The sequence below is a fragment of the Anas platyrhynchos genome, chromosome 6 (assembly GCF_047663525.1).
Source record: "Anas platyrhynchos isolate ZD024472 breed Pekin duck chromosome 6, IASCAAS_PekinDuck_T2T, whole genome shotgun sequence".
Classification (NCBI taxonomy): Eukaryota; Metazoa; Chordata; class Aves; order Anseriformes; family Anatidae; genus Anas; species Anas platyrhynchos.
This window is the reverse complement of record NC_092592.1, coordinates 26,355,904-26,377,154: the sequence shown is the minus strand read 5'-3', so window position 1 is coordinate 26,377,154 and position 21,251 is coordinate 26,355,904. Positions and strand designations below refer to the sequence as shown.

Sequence of the window (21,251 nt, the reverse complement as noted above, 5' to 3'; positions counted from 1 at the left end):
TCTCCTAAAAGAGATGAGATGTTAAAAGAAAGACTAGATGTTAAACTTTTTTTTTTTTTTTTTTTTACTCTCCTGATGGCCAGTAATAATAGTGGTTTGATATAATATATACAAATAAGAGGAATATTTTTCTGGTATATATACTTTTTTGCTTTTCCTGTTTCCTTGTTACACGGTTGGAAGCAGGAAGCTCTTTCTGAGTTTTGAGCTGTGGTAGTCCAAAGGATATCCTTGTCTCTCTCCACCTCTATAAATAAAATTAGACAAGTTTTACCCTGCCTCTAAAAATCAGTTTGTGTGATTTCTAGGTAGTTTACAAGAAGACAGTGATGCTTGTTAGTATTTGATACATTTGCAACAAAATGGAATTGAAATATTATCCAATCATATTTTGTAGGGTCTCAGACAAATATTAGACCACCCCCCGAAACACATGTGCATGCCCACACACACTGAGTCTGGATGTCTGATTATTTACTTCAGTTATATAACTTAACCTGCAAGGGAAATATAAAAAAGATTTTGGTTAAAAAGTGTAAACTTGCTTTTATTTCATAGTTGAACAATTCTAAGTCCTCTTTCTTTTCTCTTCCACTTAGAAAAATTTCCAGTGCATATATCTTAATATAATCCATTATGTGTATGGGTAGAATGATCTGAAATAACATTTGCCTGCCTCGTTCAGTAAAGCACAGTGAAGTTCCTTTACAGTAGTCTAATTTTGGTTTAAGCTTCCTTTTTTTTTTTTTTTTTTTTTTTTTTTTAAATGGAATTTCTTTCTAGAACATCTGCTTAATCACTCAGACCAGTTTGCTACAAGTCTGCACCAAAGTGACCGGAAATGTGTGGTTTCAAGGAGGAGTGGTATCAGCTCGGGTGTAACTGCTTGAACACCAGGTTCCCAATTCCTACAGGAAAACGTTGGAGTGGTTAGATAGGAGTCACAAGAATGGGGGGAGGATGTCAGGCTTGAATATAAGACTCGAGGTTCAAACCATTTACTCGTTTATGCGTAGGTTGAAGGTACTTTTTTAAATCCCAAAGAAATAGTCTTGACAATGGATACCTCTCAATCGATTAATTACAAGTAGAATAAAATTTAATGTGCTGATTCTCTAGAAATTAAAATTAACTTTTACAATGACTTACATAATATGCTAGTAGGTTTTTCCATTACTGGATATGCAAAAATCAAAGTTGAATATATTTTTTTTTCCAAAGTCATTTGTATTTTACTGCTATTTAAAACATAATTCAGGAAACTCCTATTGTTTTTCTTATGCAGGAGATCAGGCTGTCAGAGCATTAGTGGAATCCCTGATTACTAATAAACGTTATGCTATTTGAGCAAGATTTAGTGGGTGAAAGCCTGGCTATGCTGAGTTCAGTGGAAATACTGTCACTAATTTAAATTATATCACGATTTAGCAATATTTTATTTGTCTGGGTGATCTAAGTACCCAGCAGTAATTCTGGATTATGAATTAGGATTATGAGTTGATTTGAAATATTGGTGGAGTCATGAGATGAAAGCAAGTTTTTACTCCTCTGCAAACAGGGAAGCTGGAGGCTGTGTTCATCCATGCTGCTGGCCATGGTTCACAAGCTGCACCGTGATCCAGAACATCCATTTGGGGCTTTTGAGACAGGAAGCATGAATGGCAGCATCAGCAGATGGAGGTATCTGATTTTTGCAGCATCTCTGGAAATTCAAAGCTTGTGTATTACCTCAACAGAGTAGCAGTTCCCAAGCACAATGGTACTGAGGGTGCCATGGGCTGGAAATTTCTGCAGTAAAATTTTCCAGCATTCTTCCTGTTAAAGAGTGACATTACCTTTCCAGTCAGCATAGACAAGGCTGTGTGAATCAACACTGCAAAGTGTGGTCACCTGCTGGGATAAGATTGAAGAAGAGATCTCCAAATCAAAGATCACTAATTTAGGCCTTGGACTTTGACTTTCCTTCCTGCAGTAAAGGTTGATTTTGCTTATCTTCCCTGGTCAAGGTGTAGCTACAAAAGTAGAGATGAGTTCAGAAATTCCATTTGCAATCTCTTTTACAAAGTGATAGACATGTTCATATGGAAAAGGACCAAGAAAAGGAAATGAATATATTCAGAAGAAATTTGTGTTCACAGATGGGCTAGTAATCATTCAAACAAAACAGCTGTCCTTAACTCTTCACCCCCTCTATTTTCAACCTGCTGCCTGGAAACATCAGGAGGAATGCAAAAACTTCCATTGCCCCCTTATTTGGACAACCTCACTGTCCCAGGCAGATGCACTCACTCACTTGCTCTTAATTTTTATGAAAGTCTCAGAATATTCTCCCTTTCTGGGAAAAAAAGGGAGTAATCGTTCCAGAGTGAAACAGCCTCAATCCTGTGATCATCCTTTTTCTATTAGATTTATACTGCTCCACCATCTGCAAGGCTCTCCCTAAATAGGGCATCAGTTTTTCCTTCACTTCCCTTTACCAGGGAGATTTTACCTTGCCATGCAGTTACAAGGGAGGAGAAGGAAGAGCTGGGAAACCTCACCAGGATGAAGAATACACATAACCTGCATCCTTTGTTGTGTTGTGTTGTTGTCATCTTTCCCCATTCCACCCCCCAATACCTATCTCCCCTGTACTCCCCCCCCCCCAAAAAAAAAAAAAAAAAAAGAGGGATTTGTGGACCTTCACTGTCAGCTTCAGAGCATGTAAAACAATTCTGCTCCAACATGGCTTTGGGGGGAAAAAGAATAAACTGCTACTGAAAGGCACCAGCTTTATTTGGTGTTCCTTGTGTCAGGCATTGTAAAAACACATTCTAAGAATGGTTTTCCCTAAAGAATTTTAAGGCAAACAGAAGAAAATTGGAAGAATGCAGAACTGAGACATGTGGTGCCATCCACCCCCATTCACATTGGAAAACCGATTTAGCTTAGTGGCTCTTCTACTTTTTGATTTTTTTTTCTATTTTTTATATATTTTTCTGATAGGTGCACCAAGAATTTTAATCAACAGCAGGTTATCGGGAGATTTAAGAGTACCTTTAATGTATTTCTATCCTGTTCACCAGCATATTGTCTAAAAGGTTTAAGCTCTACAATGCTGTTAGGGTGGCTAACTTCACACAGTAAAATCTGTAACACCTGTGAGGCATCTTAGCTCCCTGAGCATGACTGTGTACCCCAGAATCAGTTTGTTTTTTTTTTTTTTTGAAAAAACTAATCTGTGTGATGAACCACAAAAGCCAGATGATCAGAAAGACTAGAAAAAAGATGTTTTAGCTTTTCTTTGGTGTTTTGTACCCATTTTGTCTAGGTTTGGTATCAGAATCTTATAGAGGTAAAAAGGGGGGTGTATAACTACAAATAAAAAATACAAACTGATAAATAGAGATGGAAAGGGATACAACAGAGTTGTGACATTTTCAACATTTATTCTAGTAGTTAAAGCAACTCATTTTGGATGCAGAAGACTTTTTCTCTGCCTGAGGAAACAAAAACCCACCTTACGCTGAATGGTTTGTTTATATAGGAAATGAAGACTGCCTCTCCTGTTAAGGTTGTGCTGCTGGGAAAAAAAAAAAACTCACTTTGGCTGGGCTTAAAGGCAGAGGAACAGTGTGTTTTTCTGCCCTCTCAGCTGCAGATAGATCCTGGGAATGGGGAGACCTATATTAAAGGGGGCTGGGGGCTGGTAGTTGCTTTGTTTCTAGACTGTTGGATATAAAACTATTCTGATAATACGCATACAACTTCCTTCTTGTTCCTCTTTCTTCTTGCAGCAGAAGTAGCTATATCCCAAGCAAAAACAATGTTTCATCCTGTCAGGCTTGGGTGGAAAGGGGAGGAGAGGATAAAACATGAAAACAATTAAAAATGTTTATTTTTAATAGTGTCTGGCAGTAGTCAGAGTTTTTAAAACTATAAATAAACAAAGGTCATAGTCAACGATGAGAAACATATGCCATACACATGTTTTTGAAAATGCAGATACGGAAAACAGATAAAAAAAAAAAAATAGTATTATGTAGACAGCTCTTTCCACAAGACTCATCAAAACTTCCATTACAGTTTTCAGTAGCTCCAGAAAGCAGTTGTGTCCCTTGGCCCAGTGAAGAATGTAAAACTGAGGTGCCCGTGTCTTTTTCATTGCACTACCACTATCCTGATGGCTTTCATCTCCTCTTCCTCTCTTTAACAGTTTGGGGACAGGGATCATTGTGTGTGGAGAAGGCATGCATGGCACGACAGGGCTCAGATATTTGTACCAGCCTGCAGCTGCTTCTGTGACAAGTGCAGCATCTATGAAGCCTACTCATGTGTGGAAGGCATAAAGTAACTAACCAGTGCTAAAGGTCTGGCAGAGAGGACAGTAACTAACCTGATATTTGAGAGGAAGGCAAGTTAAAGACTACCAGCAGCCTAGAAGAGAAAGTTAATGTAAAGCATGGTCAGCAACCCCTCTCTCCATTGCTGTGGATGGGTGCGGGGATACGGCTCCAATTATCTGACCTATTTATGTGCACTTGCTTTTGGCAATCTTGCTTTGGAATGCTGTTTGTAAAAGGTTTCATACTTTTCTATTAAGCTTCTTAAAGGGCCATTATGCATTCACAAAAATCCATATCCATCTGGTAAAGAATGTTTCCTGACTCAGTTAACACTCCATGCATACCAATTGCTACCATTCTGGAGTGTGATTCATTATTCCCAATGCACTTGCATATTAAAAGAGCACGTTAGGAAACAGAGTGGGGAAACAGTACATTTTACAAGAAAATAGAGTTTAGTGATTGTCGGGAGTTAGAAGTCTTCATTTAAAAACCAGCCCTCACCAGGTTGTTTTGTAATAGGTGCAGTGTCTGATAGTAGTTAATATCTGTATGACAGACTTTCACAAAAACTGAATTATTTCGGTGATCTTTTCCAGTTGTTATATTTTCCTGAATATTATTCCTATTCCGTAGTATACTTATGGTGGTTTTTTTTTTTTTTTTTTTTTTTTTTTTATTCACAGATGATTAAACAGTTTAAAATTGTTTTTGCAGTGGGCTTTTTGGATATTAGATTCTCAGAATTGCAATGCAACAACTACATTCTCAGCATCTAGTCCTGATATATTGTGATAATGAGATTCATGCATAGGCGGGATCCTTTAAAAGTGGTAATATTTTGCAAATCATCTACGCTACGCTTAACAACAATTAAGATTTGTAAATACATATGCTTTTTATTTTCCATGCCTGTAATTGTACTTAAGTGTTTTTTTCCCTTGCAGACATTTGCTGTTGTTTCTGTACATAGTACTGTAGTTACACAATACTTTGATTTAATGCCAAAGGTTTTCCTTTCTAAAAGTACCAAGATGAATGATAGCAAAGAACATAATAGCCCTTAAACAGGGGAGTGAACTACTGTGGAGGTGATAGTTTATTCCCGGTGTTTTTGCAGAAGGAGAGCAAGGCAATACGCCAGTTCTCCAAGAATGAACAAAGTATAAAAGCAAACTCAAGAATTACTGAGAAACCTAGAAGATATCACAAATAGAGGGAGGATGACATCCACCTGATAAAAGAGAAGGTAAGTTTCAAAACCACCTTTGCACTGAGGAAGAGAACTGTTTTGAGGAAAATGTAAGCTCTCCAAAGGACTCAAATATGATGGTATGTAATAGCGACTGACGCAATTTCAAGTGGCATGAAGTGAGAAATAATACAAAAATGAGACTATGCAGACAGAAAATAATAGATATGGCTTTCTGCATGTAAAGCAACAGGGACATAAATTTATTTTGACAAAAGGAATTTAGAGAAAGATGGAAAAGTGTTAAACTTTAGTTAGACTGAGGGATTATTGATATTAGTACAATCTTCTGCAGCTGTTTGTGGTAATTGGATTTGTTGGCTTTTCATGTTAGGGCTTCATCAATGGACTTTCCAATTTGGCCACAAAATATGAATCTATTTAAACTCTCTAAAAAATTAGTTCAAGACATGGTATAGCGTATTTCTTAAAACTGTTCATGTGTAAAAGAATTCTCTTTTAATCTGTCATTTTTTCCCTGTATCTTCAAATTTTTGGCCATTTAGAAACAAATAAGTTGTTAGCAACAGTGGAAAATCTCTACAAAACTACTGTTGGAATTCAGATGGGATACCATATAACTGAGTGACAAGGCATGTAACAGGCAACAGAATATTTGACTATCTATTTTAAACATTTATTGCATAATGAAATTCTGATTTTAACCATTGCATCTCAGTTTATAAATTATTATTTTCCTATGCATGCCACTTTTCCGTTATGAGCAAATAAAACACCATACAGTGAAATAAAGGTTATGCTAATAATGCAATTTTACTTCACTGGATGCATGATGGCAAGTAACTCAGAAATGTTCTGAATAGCCTTGCCATTAAGTTGATTAGGAAGGGAAGTAAGAGAGTAATAACTGCTTTTATTTTGCACCACTGACACATTGTTACAAGATGGTACAGTCATACAAAAAACACTTTAATTCATCCGAGGGTCAGTGAGATTACTGGGGAGCTGTGGTGTCCACAGGGAATGGAAGAGAGCAGGAGGCTCTTGTTGCTGTCTTCAATTGTCTGATGGGTAATTAAAGAGAGCATGGCAGAAACTTTTCTCTCTCTTTTTTTTTTTTTTTTTTCCCTAGACATGCACAGCAAAAGAAAAAGAGGCAATTGATACAATCTGCAGCAAGGGGAATTATTTTAAGAGCTAAAGAAAAGAAAATATTTGTAGCATGGGTAGCCAGATACGGTGGTGGGGCCCAGAGGCTGTGAAATCCCCTTCCATGGAGCGATTCACAGTCTCACTGGACAAACCCTGAGCATCCAAACATACTTTTGAAGCTGGCGCTCTTTTGCCTGGGGACTTGACCCAGATGATGTCCAGAGCTCCCTCTGATATAAATCACATCAAATACTATAAAGCATATTTAAAGTCCATTAATGAGGCTACACAGATAGTCGTCTCTTTAGTTATTTATGTATATGATTTTTGTTATCTTCCTGACCTCAGAATATTCATTTACCATTTTATGCCTCTTCTGTAATGAAGGGACCACCTGAGTGGTTATCTCTAGGAGGACAAGGGAAGGTATCAGGAGATCTTTGCAACTCAGGAAGGTGTAGAAAGGGCTCATTTGACTTTCAGTATGCAGGGAGATGACAGAGAAATCTGTGAAATTTCTCAGAAATCAGAGAATTTTTATTCTTCTGTTATACAGAAAAATAAAACTTGAGATAGATTTCTACCTGGAAAAGACTGAGTTTTAAATCTTATCTGTGTTTATTTATTTATTTATTTATTTTCCCTCTGTGATTTTTCTCTCCTTTTTCTCCTGATACAAAGTCTGCTGGTAAGTCAGCCAGAATTCTCCTGTGTGTTTAGGAATGAACAACCCTGCAAAGCACTAGCATGTGTACATCAACATCCAAAAATACACCCTGACAGCGCATCTTAAAACTGTGTGTGAGAGAAGGAGGATGGCTCTCCCAAAACCTTGTGTTCTGCAGGACCTAATGTGTGGGCCTGTGGCAGTGCTGCTCTGTCTAACTGCGCTGCTCTGTGACTAACCCCATGCAAAGCCTCTGAAGGTACGATGTTAAAATCCCTATTCTCCTCTGGCTGACTGTGCATGAGTTGTTATATATATTTTTCTTATATGTTATTTAGGTCAGAGGTTGGACTCGATGATCTTGAGGTCTCTTCCAACCTAGACAATTCTGTGATTCTGTGATTCTGCTATTCTGCTATTGTGCAAATAAATAAAGTGGCATTAAGAGATGAAGGGTAGAATGCTCATAAACATGTACCTTTAGTGTGATTTTGGAACAATTTCAGTCTGTTCTCTGTGGTGGCTGAGGGATTTGGTAACAGCTGGAGTTGCACTGGGTGATCACCAGAAATTTACACTGACATAAATTCCCATTGCAGATATGATTTCTATTTTTACTTTATATACATGTATATATATTGTTTGGCAATAATTCTGGAGTATTCCTTGCAAAAATCTTGTCTCAGCTTTGAGAAACAGCCTACACTGTAGGGTGGTGGTTTAATTTTCTTCCAAATATTTATTTCACTGTTAGTTTTGTGATAATTATTCCATTCTCCACAGGTAGTTCATCAATATTTGTGCATAACTACACAGCTACGTTCTCAATTTCTAACAGAATTGTTCATTGGGCTCTACTCTGCTTCATAAAAACCATATATATTTATTATTATTATTATTATTATTTTCCAGGAAGTCTCTACACTACTTATTTCAATGAAAATTTTAATACATTTTTTTTTCTGAAAGCTGCCACCCTGCAAAGACTGAAGTTTTGGAAACATTTTGTTTCCAGATATGATATAACTGGAACATTTATAACTAATATGATACAAAATAAGAATGGAGGGAAAACAATGCAATTATACTTGAGGGTTTCTTATACTATCATTTCTTCATGTAAAATTAATAGAGAGGTGTTTCTGATTGTGTTAATGCAGAATAGCAGAGATGGAAATCCTGTTCTGTCAATTCTTTCTAATAGAGCATTGTTCCCTATGGCACATTATTCACTGCTCTGATTACTGCAGCTCTGAATGACTCAGTTTCCGCATTTCCTTAAAAGATTACTCAATCTGTTAAATAGGTTCAGGACTGAGAGTTGGTTTCCTCACTCAGTTTTATCCAATTAATTCTAATGATTGGCAACAATTCTGGACAAATTTGCTTGTATTGTTTTGTTATCTTTGTTTTGAGACTGTCAATGTCCTACGAGAGAACCTCATGGAAAAAGACAATCCCACCTTTAACACGGACATTTTAATTCACCTTGTGTGAAGCAAAAAAAAAAAATAAAAAAAAAATCATTGGGTTCTTTCGATGTGAACGCTGTACTGTGTGCTTTTATTCATTAGGCTTTTTTCCTCTATCACCTTTCAAATAATGTCTTTTCACAGAATTCCAAGTGTCCCAGTGGAAACATGCTCTGGATAATTTTTCTCCCAGTTACTTTACCTATCCTTTTTCTAGGCCAAATCTCTTCCAGTGTTTTTTAAATAATTTCACTGTAAAGGCTTACAGACTTAAAGGCTTACATGGTGCCATGTAGATGTGGTGTAGCATGAGATGTTCCTGGATTAATGGTGGTAGAATACTGGGGCGCAGGAGGAAATGGGGTGAGTGAGTCCTTGTTTCACTGCTGTCAATAAAGGGTTGATGTTCAAGGAATTAAAGGGTTGATAGAGTGCCAACTTCTGGATAAGAAATAAAACAAAAGCCCTGACGGTTTGTGGCTATTAAAGTTTCCATGGCTCTCTTCCAACACTAACATACTATTTTGAAATCCTGACAAAATTCAAATTGACTTATTTACATTCTGCTTCCCCATATTTCCTATTATTGTATAACACATTCTTGTTACTTAATTGCTGTGTAATGTCCTGTGATGCTAAGCAGGTGCTGCTGCTGCTTTGTGCTTGAGAACATGATCTAAATGTAATGTAAACCTGAAGTTCAATGCATCTCCTGTATCTCTAACCTCTGATTCCTTTTTATATCATTTATCTTAATTCAGGCTAATACCATTTTAGGATTATCTTCCTAAATTTATTTACATTCCTTTCAACATTTACACATTCAGCCATGGGATAAAATTCCTCTCTCAAGTACTGCTGCAAGGATGTAGTGTATGCACACAATAACACACCTACTGAAACTCCTCAATACTTTTGATGTGCGTGCACACACAAAAAAGTAATTTTCTTTCTTTCCCGGTCCAAGAAATTTTATCCTTCACTTCCATTATGGAATCAAACAACAAAAGCAAGAGTTTAACTGTAAAGAAATTATTAAAATTTTGAAATGCCATGTTTCAAGAAAATGTTCAGTCATGCTTTTGTCTTCCAGGAAGTTATCTGAGCAGGACTTGGCCTTCTTCTACTCCAACCATTTCACAAATTTTCTTGGTTGTGTGAGCAGAAGGAGACCAGCACATACCACATTCTGGTTGTACCCATGTGTGATAATCTTGGGATAGATCTAAAAATATTTCAAAGAAATTGAAAGGCACAAAGGCAACTGCAATCTGCAGTATCCTCACTCAGTTCTTATTTAACTGCACAGACATCTGACTTTTTCAAGTGTCTTTGGCTTTAATATACATTATAAACTCAGAATTCTGATTTTGCACATACCAAAATCCATCTAAAGGGCTCACGTAATATGCTATCTACTGTGTGAGCCACCACAGGCACCCAAGCTGTAGGCAAATTCTGTTTGTCTAAAACTTACAGTTTTGGAACCCAAAAAGAGCAATGTTGGCTGCTTTTAAAACTGTGGTGCCACAGCGCTTTTTCTTCCCCTCTAACAAGGGAACTTGGGATCATCCTACTTTTCCAAGAAACTGAAAATTCAGTTGTTTGCATATCATGAGAGAGCTGAAATTTCATCTTCCAAAGTCTGGTAAACTGGCTCACTGCTACCAACACTGAAATTCTGCTGTGCTGGCTGGTGCCAACTGAAGCAGTAGTGAGCTGTTTAGGTACCCAGGACTCTTTTTTTTCAACCAGATCTCTGTTTAAACTGTGAGGTCTCAGGGCAGGAACATAATCTGTGTTTGTAAATCATACAAAAGTTACTTTTTCATATTTAAAAACAACAATGAAGGAAGGGGTCGATGGCTGTTTCTTTATTTGTAGTAAATCAAGAAAGAAAGGAAATGTGAGATGAATGGGGAAGTGAAGAGTAAATTCTCCCTTAATTTTCATTTCTAATGTTGGGAATAATAGCTCCTTTTCCATTTTTGCTGTACGTTTTGATAGATGGCTTCCACAACTCTTCTTGTTCTTTAATAAAACAATATTCTTTAAGAACTTTCAGGATCAGTGATCTAGAAAAAATGTTAAAACTCTGCTAGTATGTGTTTAGGACTGAGTTTGACTGCAAATTTCCACTCCTTAGTAAGGTTAACACCAAATGAAATTCATGCTATGTTTCCATAAATAGGTATTCTCCACTTGTACTTTCACAAGTGGAGAGAATAGGTGAGAGAATATTTCAAAGCTGAAAAAAGTATTTGCAAATTGAAATGCTATATAGGTTTTCTTTATCATAAGGAAGAACAGCATGTAACTGTTACAATGCTGAGTGATCTCACATAACACCATCCATTTTGCAGTCTGTCAGTAAGCTTTACACAACTTTGCTTTTAAAAATAAAAGAGCAGAGGTTGTAATATTAATGATTCTTTAAATCAACAACTGTACAGAAAAGAAGATTGTTCCTGAGAAAGTTCCTGGAATTTCACAAGAGCACTAATCCTTCTATCACTTATTAATAAACTTAGCGCCTAAAGGCTCCAATTAGGTATTAAAACACAGCAATAAGAGGCATTGTAAATGGGCAAGACAAATCTCCCCTTAGGGACTATAGTATAATATTGTTTTAAAAACTAGTAACTTCTTAAAACAGCTTTACAGCCGTGGTGGACTTTGGCCTAGATCCTGCAATGAAAATGTGTGTTGTGAGTCCCCCTTGAGCAAGACAAGGCAGGGAACATGCTCCTGCTGTAAAAGCCCATTAAAAATGGAAGTCCTTGCTACAAATTGGATTTTTTGTTCACTTTCAGAAGCAAACAACCAAAAAACAGGGTAGCTACCAGTTGATAGTAAACATCCACACTAAGAATTACTGTCTGTATGATGTAAAATACCATCGAGAATCTCCAAAGCCATGGAGTACCATAAACCCACAAATCCAAGCAGAAAATCAAGCTGCTCATTGACCTGGATGGCGGAGCAACTCTTGACCACCGATCACACTGCTGCTGTAGGTGGTGCCCGCAGCGTTATCCGAGATGTTTGACCTGGGATAACTGCGTGGAGCCACCTCGATGGAGGTGGCTGGAGCCCTGTGTTGCCTCTTGGTCTGTGCTGACCTTTGTCCACAGCCTGACATTCCTTTCCCACCAATACAGGTATGAGCCCCGCTTTGCGCACACGATGCTAAAGGGCCGTGCAGGCAAAACCGGGTATTTCCAGCACCAGCATCCCAACCCCTCCCCGTAATTTCTTCACCTCCCGACGTCCCAACTGGTGCCTGCCCTGGGTGCAGCCCGCACCCGGAGCATCTGCCCCCTTCCTTGGGGTTCTTGCCGGTCACCCGCTGCGGGGCGCGGGGGCGGCTCCGGCCGCCGGGGGGGGAGTCCGCGGGGTCCGCCCAGCGCCGCGGCTACACGGGCTGCGGCAGGAAAGGAGCGGCGGCTCCTCAGAGGAGGAGGAAGGGGGGGTCCCTCGGAGCGGAGAGGCGCGGCGAGGCGGGGCGGGGTGGGCGCAGGAGGCGTGGAGGGGAGCGCGGCTGGAGCGCGGAGCGGCGCGGAGGGGAGCGTGCCATGCGCGGCGCGGCTGCTGGCGGCTCGCTCGCTGGCTCAGCATGCGGGGGCTCTGCCGCCGCCTCTGCCTCTGCCTGCTGGCCGCCGTGCTGGGGGGGCTCTGCGGGGGCAGCAGGAACTGCCCCGACCTCATCGTGGACCGCTGCCTCTGCGCTGCCGAGAGAGCCAAGGGGCCCGGCCGCCCGGCGCTCCGCATCAAAGTGGTCTGCAGCGGAGGCGACTTGGTGGAAACTTTGCAGCCCGCCGTGCTGCCCAACCGCACCGTGTCCCTGTGAGTACGGCCCCCAGTACCCCCCGCGGGAGCGCCCCGGAGGAAGGGGCGCGGGGCTCTGGGGAGCCGGCGCGCATCCTTGGGGATCGGGGGGGACCCCGTGGCGCGGCCGTGCCCGAGCGCTGCCGCAGGAGCCGGGAAAGCCGCTCCCAGCGGATTATAATATAACCCTGGGCCGGCTTTTAAAAAGTATGTGAGCTCTTTTTTTTTTTTTTTTTTTTTTTTTTTTATTTCTTCTTCCTCAGTTTGGAAACTCTTGCTGGCCTTTTGGTCGAGCTGGGAAAGCTGGGCTTACCCTGATGTAAATTGCATGCTGCTCTGTGTGGTGGTTTGGAAAAATTCAGCGCTAGCTGAACTGATGGAGCTCACTGGTGCACCTTTCTGCTGGCTACGGGATGGGCGCAAACTGTCCGGGCAATGAATGGTAGCGATAATGACAAACTGCCTGCTGGAGTTGTGTGTCATTAACTGGTATTCCCCCTTCTCTCCTCTAAATAAAGTTTGGAATTTGACGTCTCCTTTTTTAATAAGAGTTTGTGTCCAACTATTTGAAACGACTAAATCTCCAATACTATTCTGACTTTGCTAAAAATGACTAGCGCTTTGGAGTTTGAATTCTCTCTTTCCTTTCTTTTTTTCTTTTCTTTTTTTTTTTTTTTCTCTCCATGTGTCTTGGAAATAGGTTAAGATGTTTTATTGCCTGTTGCACATAGGTAAACTTGAATAAATGCTATATATGGTTAGTCAACTAGTAGAATTTGTATCACCAGTCATAGGTGAAAGTAATGTCCCTATAATGGACCCAAGCAGTAATAGCTCTGTGACATTTACCCTTTAGATCATGCACATATTCAACAGATCTTTTACTGCTGAATTTAGTTCTGTTGACAATTCCTGCTGTGAACATCTCTACTGTTCACTGCATTTTCTTTAAGTCAACACTTTTAGGAGACAACTGGTAAAGATAGTAATTTATAACATCTGTGGAGCTCGTGCTTGTAAATGTACAGATGTGCTGCGTATGCTTCAGTTCAGTTTCAGCTATAACAGTTGAGTGACTTGATGCTGATTAGCTGTATGCTGATTATTCATCTGGGAAGGTCTTACTTGTTAATATACAAGATATAATAACTACACTTCCTGATTAATTTTAATAGACTGTTTTAGAATGATTTTATTACATTAGTATAACTCTTAACCTAGGTGGTAAATTTGCTGGTACTTTTGTAGTTTATATAACTGGCTATATAGTTTTTGCCTCCCAAAATGGTATAAAATGTCAACATCTTGGACACATCTTGGACAGACACAAACTATTTTTTTTTTTCCATTTGTTAAAGTTCTGTAGGAACTCTTAAACTCAGCATATCTTCAAAGGCTATTGTTCTTAAACATTGATTTACAGAGTTTTATTCTTTTTTTTTTTTTTTTTTAAGAAACTTTTCCTTTGACTAGGTAAGTACCAGTAGATAAATTCTGCTGACTGTAAGATCAACAGAAGTATATATTCACTATGTTGAAAATAAATACAAATACAGTACCATGTTTCACCTAAACTGATCCATTTTCTCGTACTGTCTTTTTTTTTTTTGTTTTTTTTTTTTTTGTTTTTTTTTTTTGTTTTCCTTCCTATAAAGTAAATTTATTGCTAAATCTTGAAGGTAAAAAGGAAAAAAGTTAAAATCTGAGTTAGGGATGTAATAACTTTCAGTAGTTGGAACATACAGATGACAAGTTGATTGAATGTGTCAAAAATTTTCCAGGAGAAACTGTTTTTGATGAATTAAATTACACTTGTGAGATTTGGCTAGCTGCAGAAAATAACGATAAAAAGCTCAAACACTAGTGCTAGTACATTTGTTTTTGTAGCTGCATGAAGAATTAGACAAAAGTGAATATTACAGTAGACACTGCCTGTTTTCATTCAGTTTTATGGGCCCACAGAGAGAAAGAGAGTTTTAACATACGGAGCATAACCTTTTGGCTTGCTTTAAAAATTAAGAAATATAGATGTGAATAAAGGAACGCATGTTCAGATGCAGTCACAATTTAATGAAACAATGTAATGAACAGTTTTGGGGATTTTTTTTGGCAGATTAAATCATCTTCATATTTCTCAGGTAGGGATGCTGTTTCTCACGTGCAATTTCCTTTCAGAAGGAAAGATTGAAGCCCAACTTAATTGCTCTGCAAAGATGACAGAGGGGCTACCTTTACATCTCTTAAGCCATTAAGAGATGAAGTTCTAGGTCTGTAACTTTTCATTTACTTGCTAGGTAACGTTGCTTACCAGCAAATTTTAAGAAGTTACAATTTGTTAGCTTAATGATTTTTTTTTTTTTTTTTCCAACTAACTGACCATGGACCTTGGCTGAGTTTGATGATTCAGGCTCTATGGCACGTATGCACTAAAAGTATTGCTACTGAAAGTACTTCTGGAATTTGGTAGGCAATGGTTTGACTTAACATAAGCTAGTGTGAAGTCACAGAAGAAATGCTTATTCTTGACAGGTTTGGACCAATCATTTCCAGTGTATGATGTGGGAAAGTCATGTTACAGTTTCTTTGAAATCAGATGAATACTGCAGCCATTCAGTACTGTCCAAATGCTCCCAACAGTATGCATGACAGTAGAAATAAAATCAAAATATAAACTGATATATGAACTCTTCCATCCCCTTTATTTTATATTAAAAGAAAGAAAAACAAACGAACAACAAAAAGCAACCACAACAACGTGAAGAACCTAGTTTTGGAGTTACTGTTTTACTGTCTTTATTCGGTATTTTACTTCTTTGGAGATGGGATTCAAGTGCTCGATCTGGATCAAAAAAACAAACAAACAAAAAAGCAACTGTAGCTCCACAAAGTATTTGCGTGTATTTTGTTGAAAGCAATTCTAGCCTTTATTGATTTGCAACATAAATTTCTGTGCCTTTTGTATCATGGTGGGGGAGAAGGAAGGGATTTTTTTTTTTTCCCATGCTATTGAATCATGAAATTATGCAAGCAGCACTCCCCACATCGCTCTCAGTAAGCATGGACATGTAGACATGACAAGGAAGAATCATACCCCTTCATGATAATACAGCTTTCTCAGTCTAAACTTTATGGCTGAATACATGGGAATTCTTATATTGAATCAATACTTTACAAATTATTATTTTAAATTGTGTGATTGGATTGTTGAAGTGTAACAACAGAGAAAAAAATAACTTGCAAGTTTTTTCTCTTCTGCATTAATGGAAATTTTAGTTGTTAAACTTTTTACTGACTTGCTGCAATTTGGGTTATACAGAATAAGACAGTAAAAATGGATTAGCCACTTTTTACAAAGAAGAAATCCTACAATTTTAAATTTCAGGAATTAGTAATTAGGTTCTGTTCTGAATTATTCCACATAAACTGGACAGTATGTCTGTAGGTTGATTACTATCTGTACTTTTTTTAATATTTTTTTTTTCTCTTAAGTGGTGTCAAGAAGTTTATCATTCCAGTTCTTAGAAATTCACAGATCATTACATCTCTGGACAGAATATACTTAGATATAAATGTTGTCAGATTATAATAGCAGCATTATTTTTTTGTCCTCCCTCTTAATTCTAAAGGAAGGTTAACATATGTGAAGGTGTTATTTTTACAAATTTTGCCTACACATGCACCTGGGTAAGTTGTTTTAAACGTCATTGTAGAAACGAAGAACACTTAAAGCAGTGTATGGTCATAGCAACTCATCATATATGAATCTTCCCATTTTTATATCAATGCACTTATTTTGATTGTGAATCAAAGGTGGTCTCAAAGTCCTCAGATTATCAATTTGAGACTGATGCTACATGACTCCAGTGGAAATCCATAGCCATAAAATGTACGTAGAGGTTTTCATCTTGAAAGCCCTTCACAAATATTACCCAGTCTTCTGAAAGCAGCATTCTCCCTGCTTTCCTCTGCCCCCAAATTACTTTTATGTCACATTCATTTATGTCATATCTACTGGCATTTATTCTAATTTATTATATTACTGTATATTTTTCATGTCCAGTCTTTCCTTTTACAGTTCAATATTAGTTCAGTTTAGCATATATCAATATGATTTATAAGCATATAATTTTATATTTTTTATATTTATGTAAGCATGTAACTGTAAAAAATATGCCTTTTTTTTTTTTTTTTAATGTCCCAAAGAGTTTAGACAATGAGCTAGCCAAAACAAACAGAGCAAGAATTGAGGTAAGGATGAACAAAAAAATATTATTCAGTAGCTTGATCTCCACATCTTAAATCTCACTTTTTTTTTTTCTTTATTAGTATGAGGTTTCATGTAGTGTTCCTGATTTCTAAGTATTTGGGTTCTTAAAGACTGTAGGATATTTCTCATTGTAAAGATTTTCACAGACATTTTCACCTTAGTTAGCTTCCTGTGTTCACTCAAAGTGGCAGGAAAAAAAAAAAGGAATAAAAACCAGGTTTCCTGCTCCATTATTGATGTATGTATACATATTTATACATGCTTTCTCCAAAAGCTCTTAAAAAAAAAAAAAAGCAGTTTGTGAAAGACATCCCTGTCATAAAGCAAACTGACACAGAAGACTTGGAAGAACTGAGAGAAATGGTTGGGGAAGGCAAAACAAAGAGAAGTGAAAAACAGTAGAGAAAAGTTTTTAGACAGAAGTCTGAATTCCCTTGATATTTCAAGGTATTTGGCTAGGGTGGCCAGAAAATACCATAACTGAAGATATTTTTCTTCATGTTATTTCTAATAAGAGGGTGGCTACACCTGAATTCTCTTGTTTGTGTGTCAATACTGTGCAGTACTCTGACCAAATTATGATTTCCTGTTGATGAAAATGATCTGTTGGCATTAATGGAAATTTTAACATGAGAGGAGCACGAAAAGATTCTTTTAATAGAACTTTACAAATAATCTCCAAAATACCATAAAAACTTATTTAACAGTTATTACATTAAGTTTTTAAAGTTATATTAATCATGCTAAAGTTTCTTTCCCTATTTATTATCTGCAAATGTCATAAATTAAAAAAAAAAAAAGCCATGTGTCCTGGTGTTTTTAAGTTCTCAAGGTAATTTCCTCTGATGAAAGCAGTTTGTGGAAGAGAGTGAAGTGAGAATTTTTGGAAACAGGTAAAGTTGTTTTACTGTATCAAATGTTTCATTAATTTCATAGAAACCAAGTCCTTCCTGCATACTAGGGAATTTGCAGTATCTTACACTGAGTTTAATTCCAGAGATAAAAGTAAACCAATGAGATAAACAGGAAGATAGTAATACACATGGAAAGAAATTTTATCATATATGTATATCTGATACCTATTCAGAAGTTCTAAATGAAGTTGGGGTTTTATGATATCATATAATTTGTCAGTTGGTTATCTACTGAGCTTGTTGAGCTTGTTTGCCATAAGCAGGAAGAGCTTTAGTATAAATAACTAGTTTTAATGATTAGAAGATATATGTGCAACAGAAATTTGTTTCTGAACCATAGGTATTATCATCTTGCAGTGGCCAGGGAGAAGATGATATGTGTATGTGGAATTTCCCACTGTACAAAGTTGTGCAAGTTGCTGCCCTTTGAGACCAAGGGTTGGCCCTTAAAATGGACTGTTCTTTAAATTTGAGAATGTAGCAATTTCTGTTATTTTTATTTTAAGAAAGACATACTGAAATATTTCCTCAAAATATATTTTTCTTTCCTTGTCCACTACCAAATACCCTGTCAGCATCATAAGAGGTTAAGTGAGGTAAGGCAAAGATGTGGGAGGGATGTGGTAGGGAGAGAGGTGAAGAAGGCGAAAAAGCTCTTAAACAGTTCTTTATAGCCAGAAGGAAAGGGTCTGAAAAATGTTATTAAAATGAAGCTTACAGTGTTTCATATTTATGTACATTCTCCTTTTTCTGCACCTTTCAGATTTAAAATCACTTTTTTTTTTTTTTTTTTTTTTTTTTTTTTGACTGTTTGATGCTATACAACAAAAGGGTCTGGTTAACACACCTGTGACTCTAGAAGTCCATTTTTTTGCTTTGCCTTCAATACAGACCCAGCAGCTTTCTGGGCAGAAATGGCCAGAGTAACATAGGCCCCTTACTTGGGGCCTTCTGTCGTAACAAATTTTGCAGCTGTTGTATTCAGCCATAGTCCACGTAATCCACTTCTGCTTTTCTCGCTACTGTCTTTTGTCCTGTTTTTATAATACAGAGCTGATATCATCTGGAAGTTAAAGAGCAGAGTGTCTTCAATGAGATAGGGATTTGTGTGTAATATCCAGTAGGAAACATATACCCGTGTCTATGTACGCATGCATGTATATACACACACACATGAAGCTTACACACTTCCTTCATGTACATGAAAGTCAGAAGTTTCTGTCAGCTTGAATTTCTCTACTTTAATAACATCTGTGCATGTTTTCAGAAATCTCTATTTGTGCTTTTGTGATTTTGAGGAAAAACTGCCTATTGATTTCTAAGCTTCCTCCTTTTCCATCTTCCTGATAGGATGCAGAAAACCATCACAGCTTCAAATGTGTACAAAAGGAGGAAAAGGTTGGGCGTGTGTTTCTCTAACATGATTAATGCTGATCAATCACAAATTTATTGTCTGATTCTAGACTTCCCAAATCTCAATTGGCAAAAAATATTACATTTGAAATAATATATTTTCCATTTACTTTGTAAATTGTGTAACACAGAAAAAGTTCAGGCTTGGTTTATTTTTGTGGCAACATGCCATTCTTCACCCTTCTTTTAAAATCATTTCCAACTGTGTTTTCATGTCTGGGACTGATTTGAGAGTACTCTGAAGGTATGTTTAGTCATTACAAAAGCTCTGCTTTTGCATTTTTTATTATAGTCTTACAGCCTTGTTGATAGTTTCTTTTCTGTTTTTAGTTGGATATAAGCTTATCTCAACAGCACTATGTCAAATGTATAAACTGTTCTACCAATAAAGTAAATACACAGTGGTTTATGGCTGTTTACATTCATAGACCTATAAATCTGTGCAAAAACCTGAGATTTATTCCTAGATCATATAGAATTCAAATTTGCTGATAGCTATGCATAAGTAAGCAAATTCTTCTACACTTGTATTTTAAGGTTTAGGTCCTTTTGTAAATGGCTGTCTTTTGAAATGACTATTCATCAAAACTTATGAAGGTATAAAGGCACTGGCATACATTTTCAGTGTGTATACTGTAGACTTTGTAGAACACAAAATTAAGGTTAAACAATTTTCTGTGTTATTAAGGTATCATTATGGTTTTGAGTAACCTGATCAGTCAAGGCCTTCAAATTCCAAATTATGTACAATTTTGATTTTCCTAGTTTATTGAAGAATTACTGTGATTTCTTCCTTCTAATAACAATCAAGATGATGTCTCCTCATAAAGTCCTTCTTTTTATGTTATGGCATAAATTATCCCAGAGAGTGCATTAGTGCATGTTTTATCGATAAAAGTATAAACTGGGACAGTAAAGGTTTAAGTGTACTGTAATTTGAGAAAAGAAAGAACTAAATCTTAGAATGGAAAATAAAGTTAAAAGTAGTAGTAATCAAATCAAGCCTGGAAAATTTGGAGAAAAACATTGATTTAAGAAAAGAATTGAACACTTTACTTTGCAATATATTATTAGTTCCCTGGCAACTGTTACTTGGATATCTGCATTTCAAATTATCATGCGTGGTATCAATTTCTGTGAGAGTGGAGGGGTGGAAGAAAAGCATAATCTGTTTGTTCAGAACTTTCTCAGTACAGTGACTTTAATAGATATTTAAGAGGATGCATATTGAAATGTTAGGAAAGCTTCCTCTAAAGGAATGTGCTAACAGCCTGGCACAACAGGAAACTTACTAACATTTAAACAAACAAACAAACAAAAAAAAACCAACAGTCATTACCAATTTTGAGGAATCAAATTTACCAGCACTCCTAAGTATCAGTGTATTTCCTTGTTAACATGTATTCTCTCAGGGTAGTATTGCATGCTAAGGAAAATGCTTAATTCTCTTTGTCTTCCATGGGTCATCCTCTGTGTGCGGAGCCATCTGCTACTAGTTTCAGAGCCTTGTAATTCTGCACTTTACTTTTATTATTACTGCTCTTATGTTGATATTTCTCCCCATTTTCTTTCTTACCTGTATCTTATTTTTGTTCAAGCCTCATGTGTACCACAAACTTTCTCTTGCTACAAATGCATCTCAAAAATTAAATGATAATAAAAAAAAATCTGCCTCCTTCTTGGTCAGCTCTGGTTTTGGTCCTCTGACGCGCTTCGTTCTTACTTTCCCATGTGTATCCATTTCTCTGCCAGCTTCTGCACTTTCACTGGTGTGTGCTGCTGCTTCCAGCTCACAGTCTCAGACACTTCTCTAGTCTTTCATGACTGTCCAGTTTCTTCTAAACTCCTCCATTACATCTTCCCTCATCACCTTTGGCCCTCGACTCATTTTATTCTTTTCTTCTGAACTTGCTGAGTGAAACTGAAATGAGTGAGGATATTGGTCCTTAGAGGGATCTGACTTAAGTCCTGGAGTTCAGCAGTGCCTGGAATTGGTGCCA

The 21,251-nt window shown here is 37.3% G+C and overlaps 1 protein-coding gene across 3 annotated transcripts in view; it reads left to right on the top strand.

The window, feature by feature from the left end:
- The first annotated feature begins 5,502 nt into the window (after window positions 1–5,502).
- The window catches only part of ADGRA1 (adhesion G protein-coupled receptor A1), a 278,267-nt gene continuing 262,518 nt past the window's right edge, over window positions 5,503–21,251 (top strand). The window contains exon 1 of one of the 3 annotated variants that reach the window (XM_038181087.2): window positions 5,503–5,574. Coding sequence is in view for 2 of the 3 variants with exons in the window: in XM_038181086.2 (XP_038037014.1) it covers window positions 12,446–12,675 (230 nt within the window). In the remaining variant the exon portion in view is untranslated. Of the gene's footprint in view, window positions 5,575–12,264; window positions 12,676–21,251 lie in introns of those variants that run through there. The other 2 variants (XM_038181086.2, XM_027460805.3) reach the window with 2 other exon arrangements.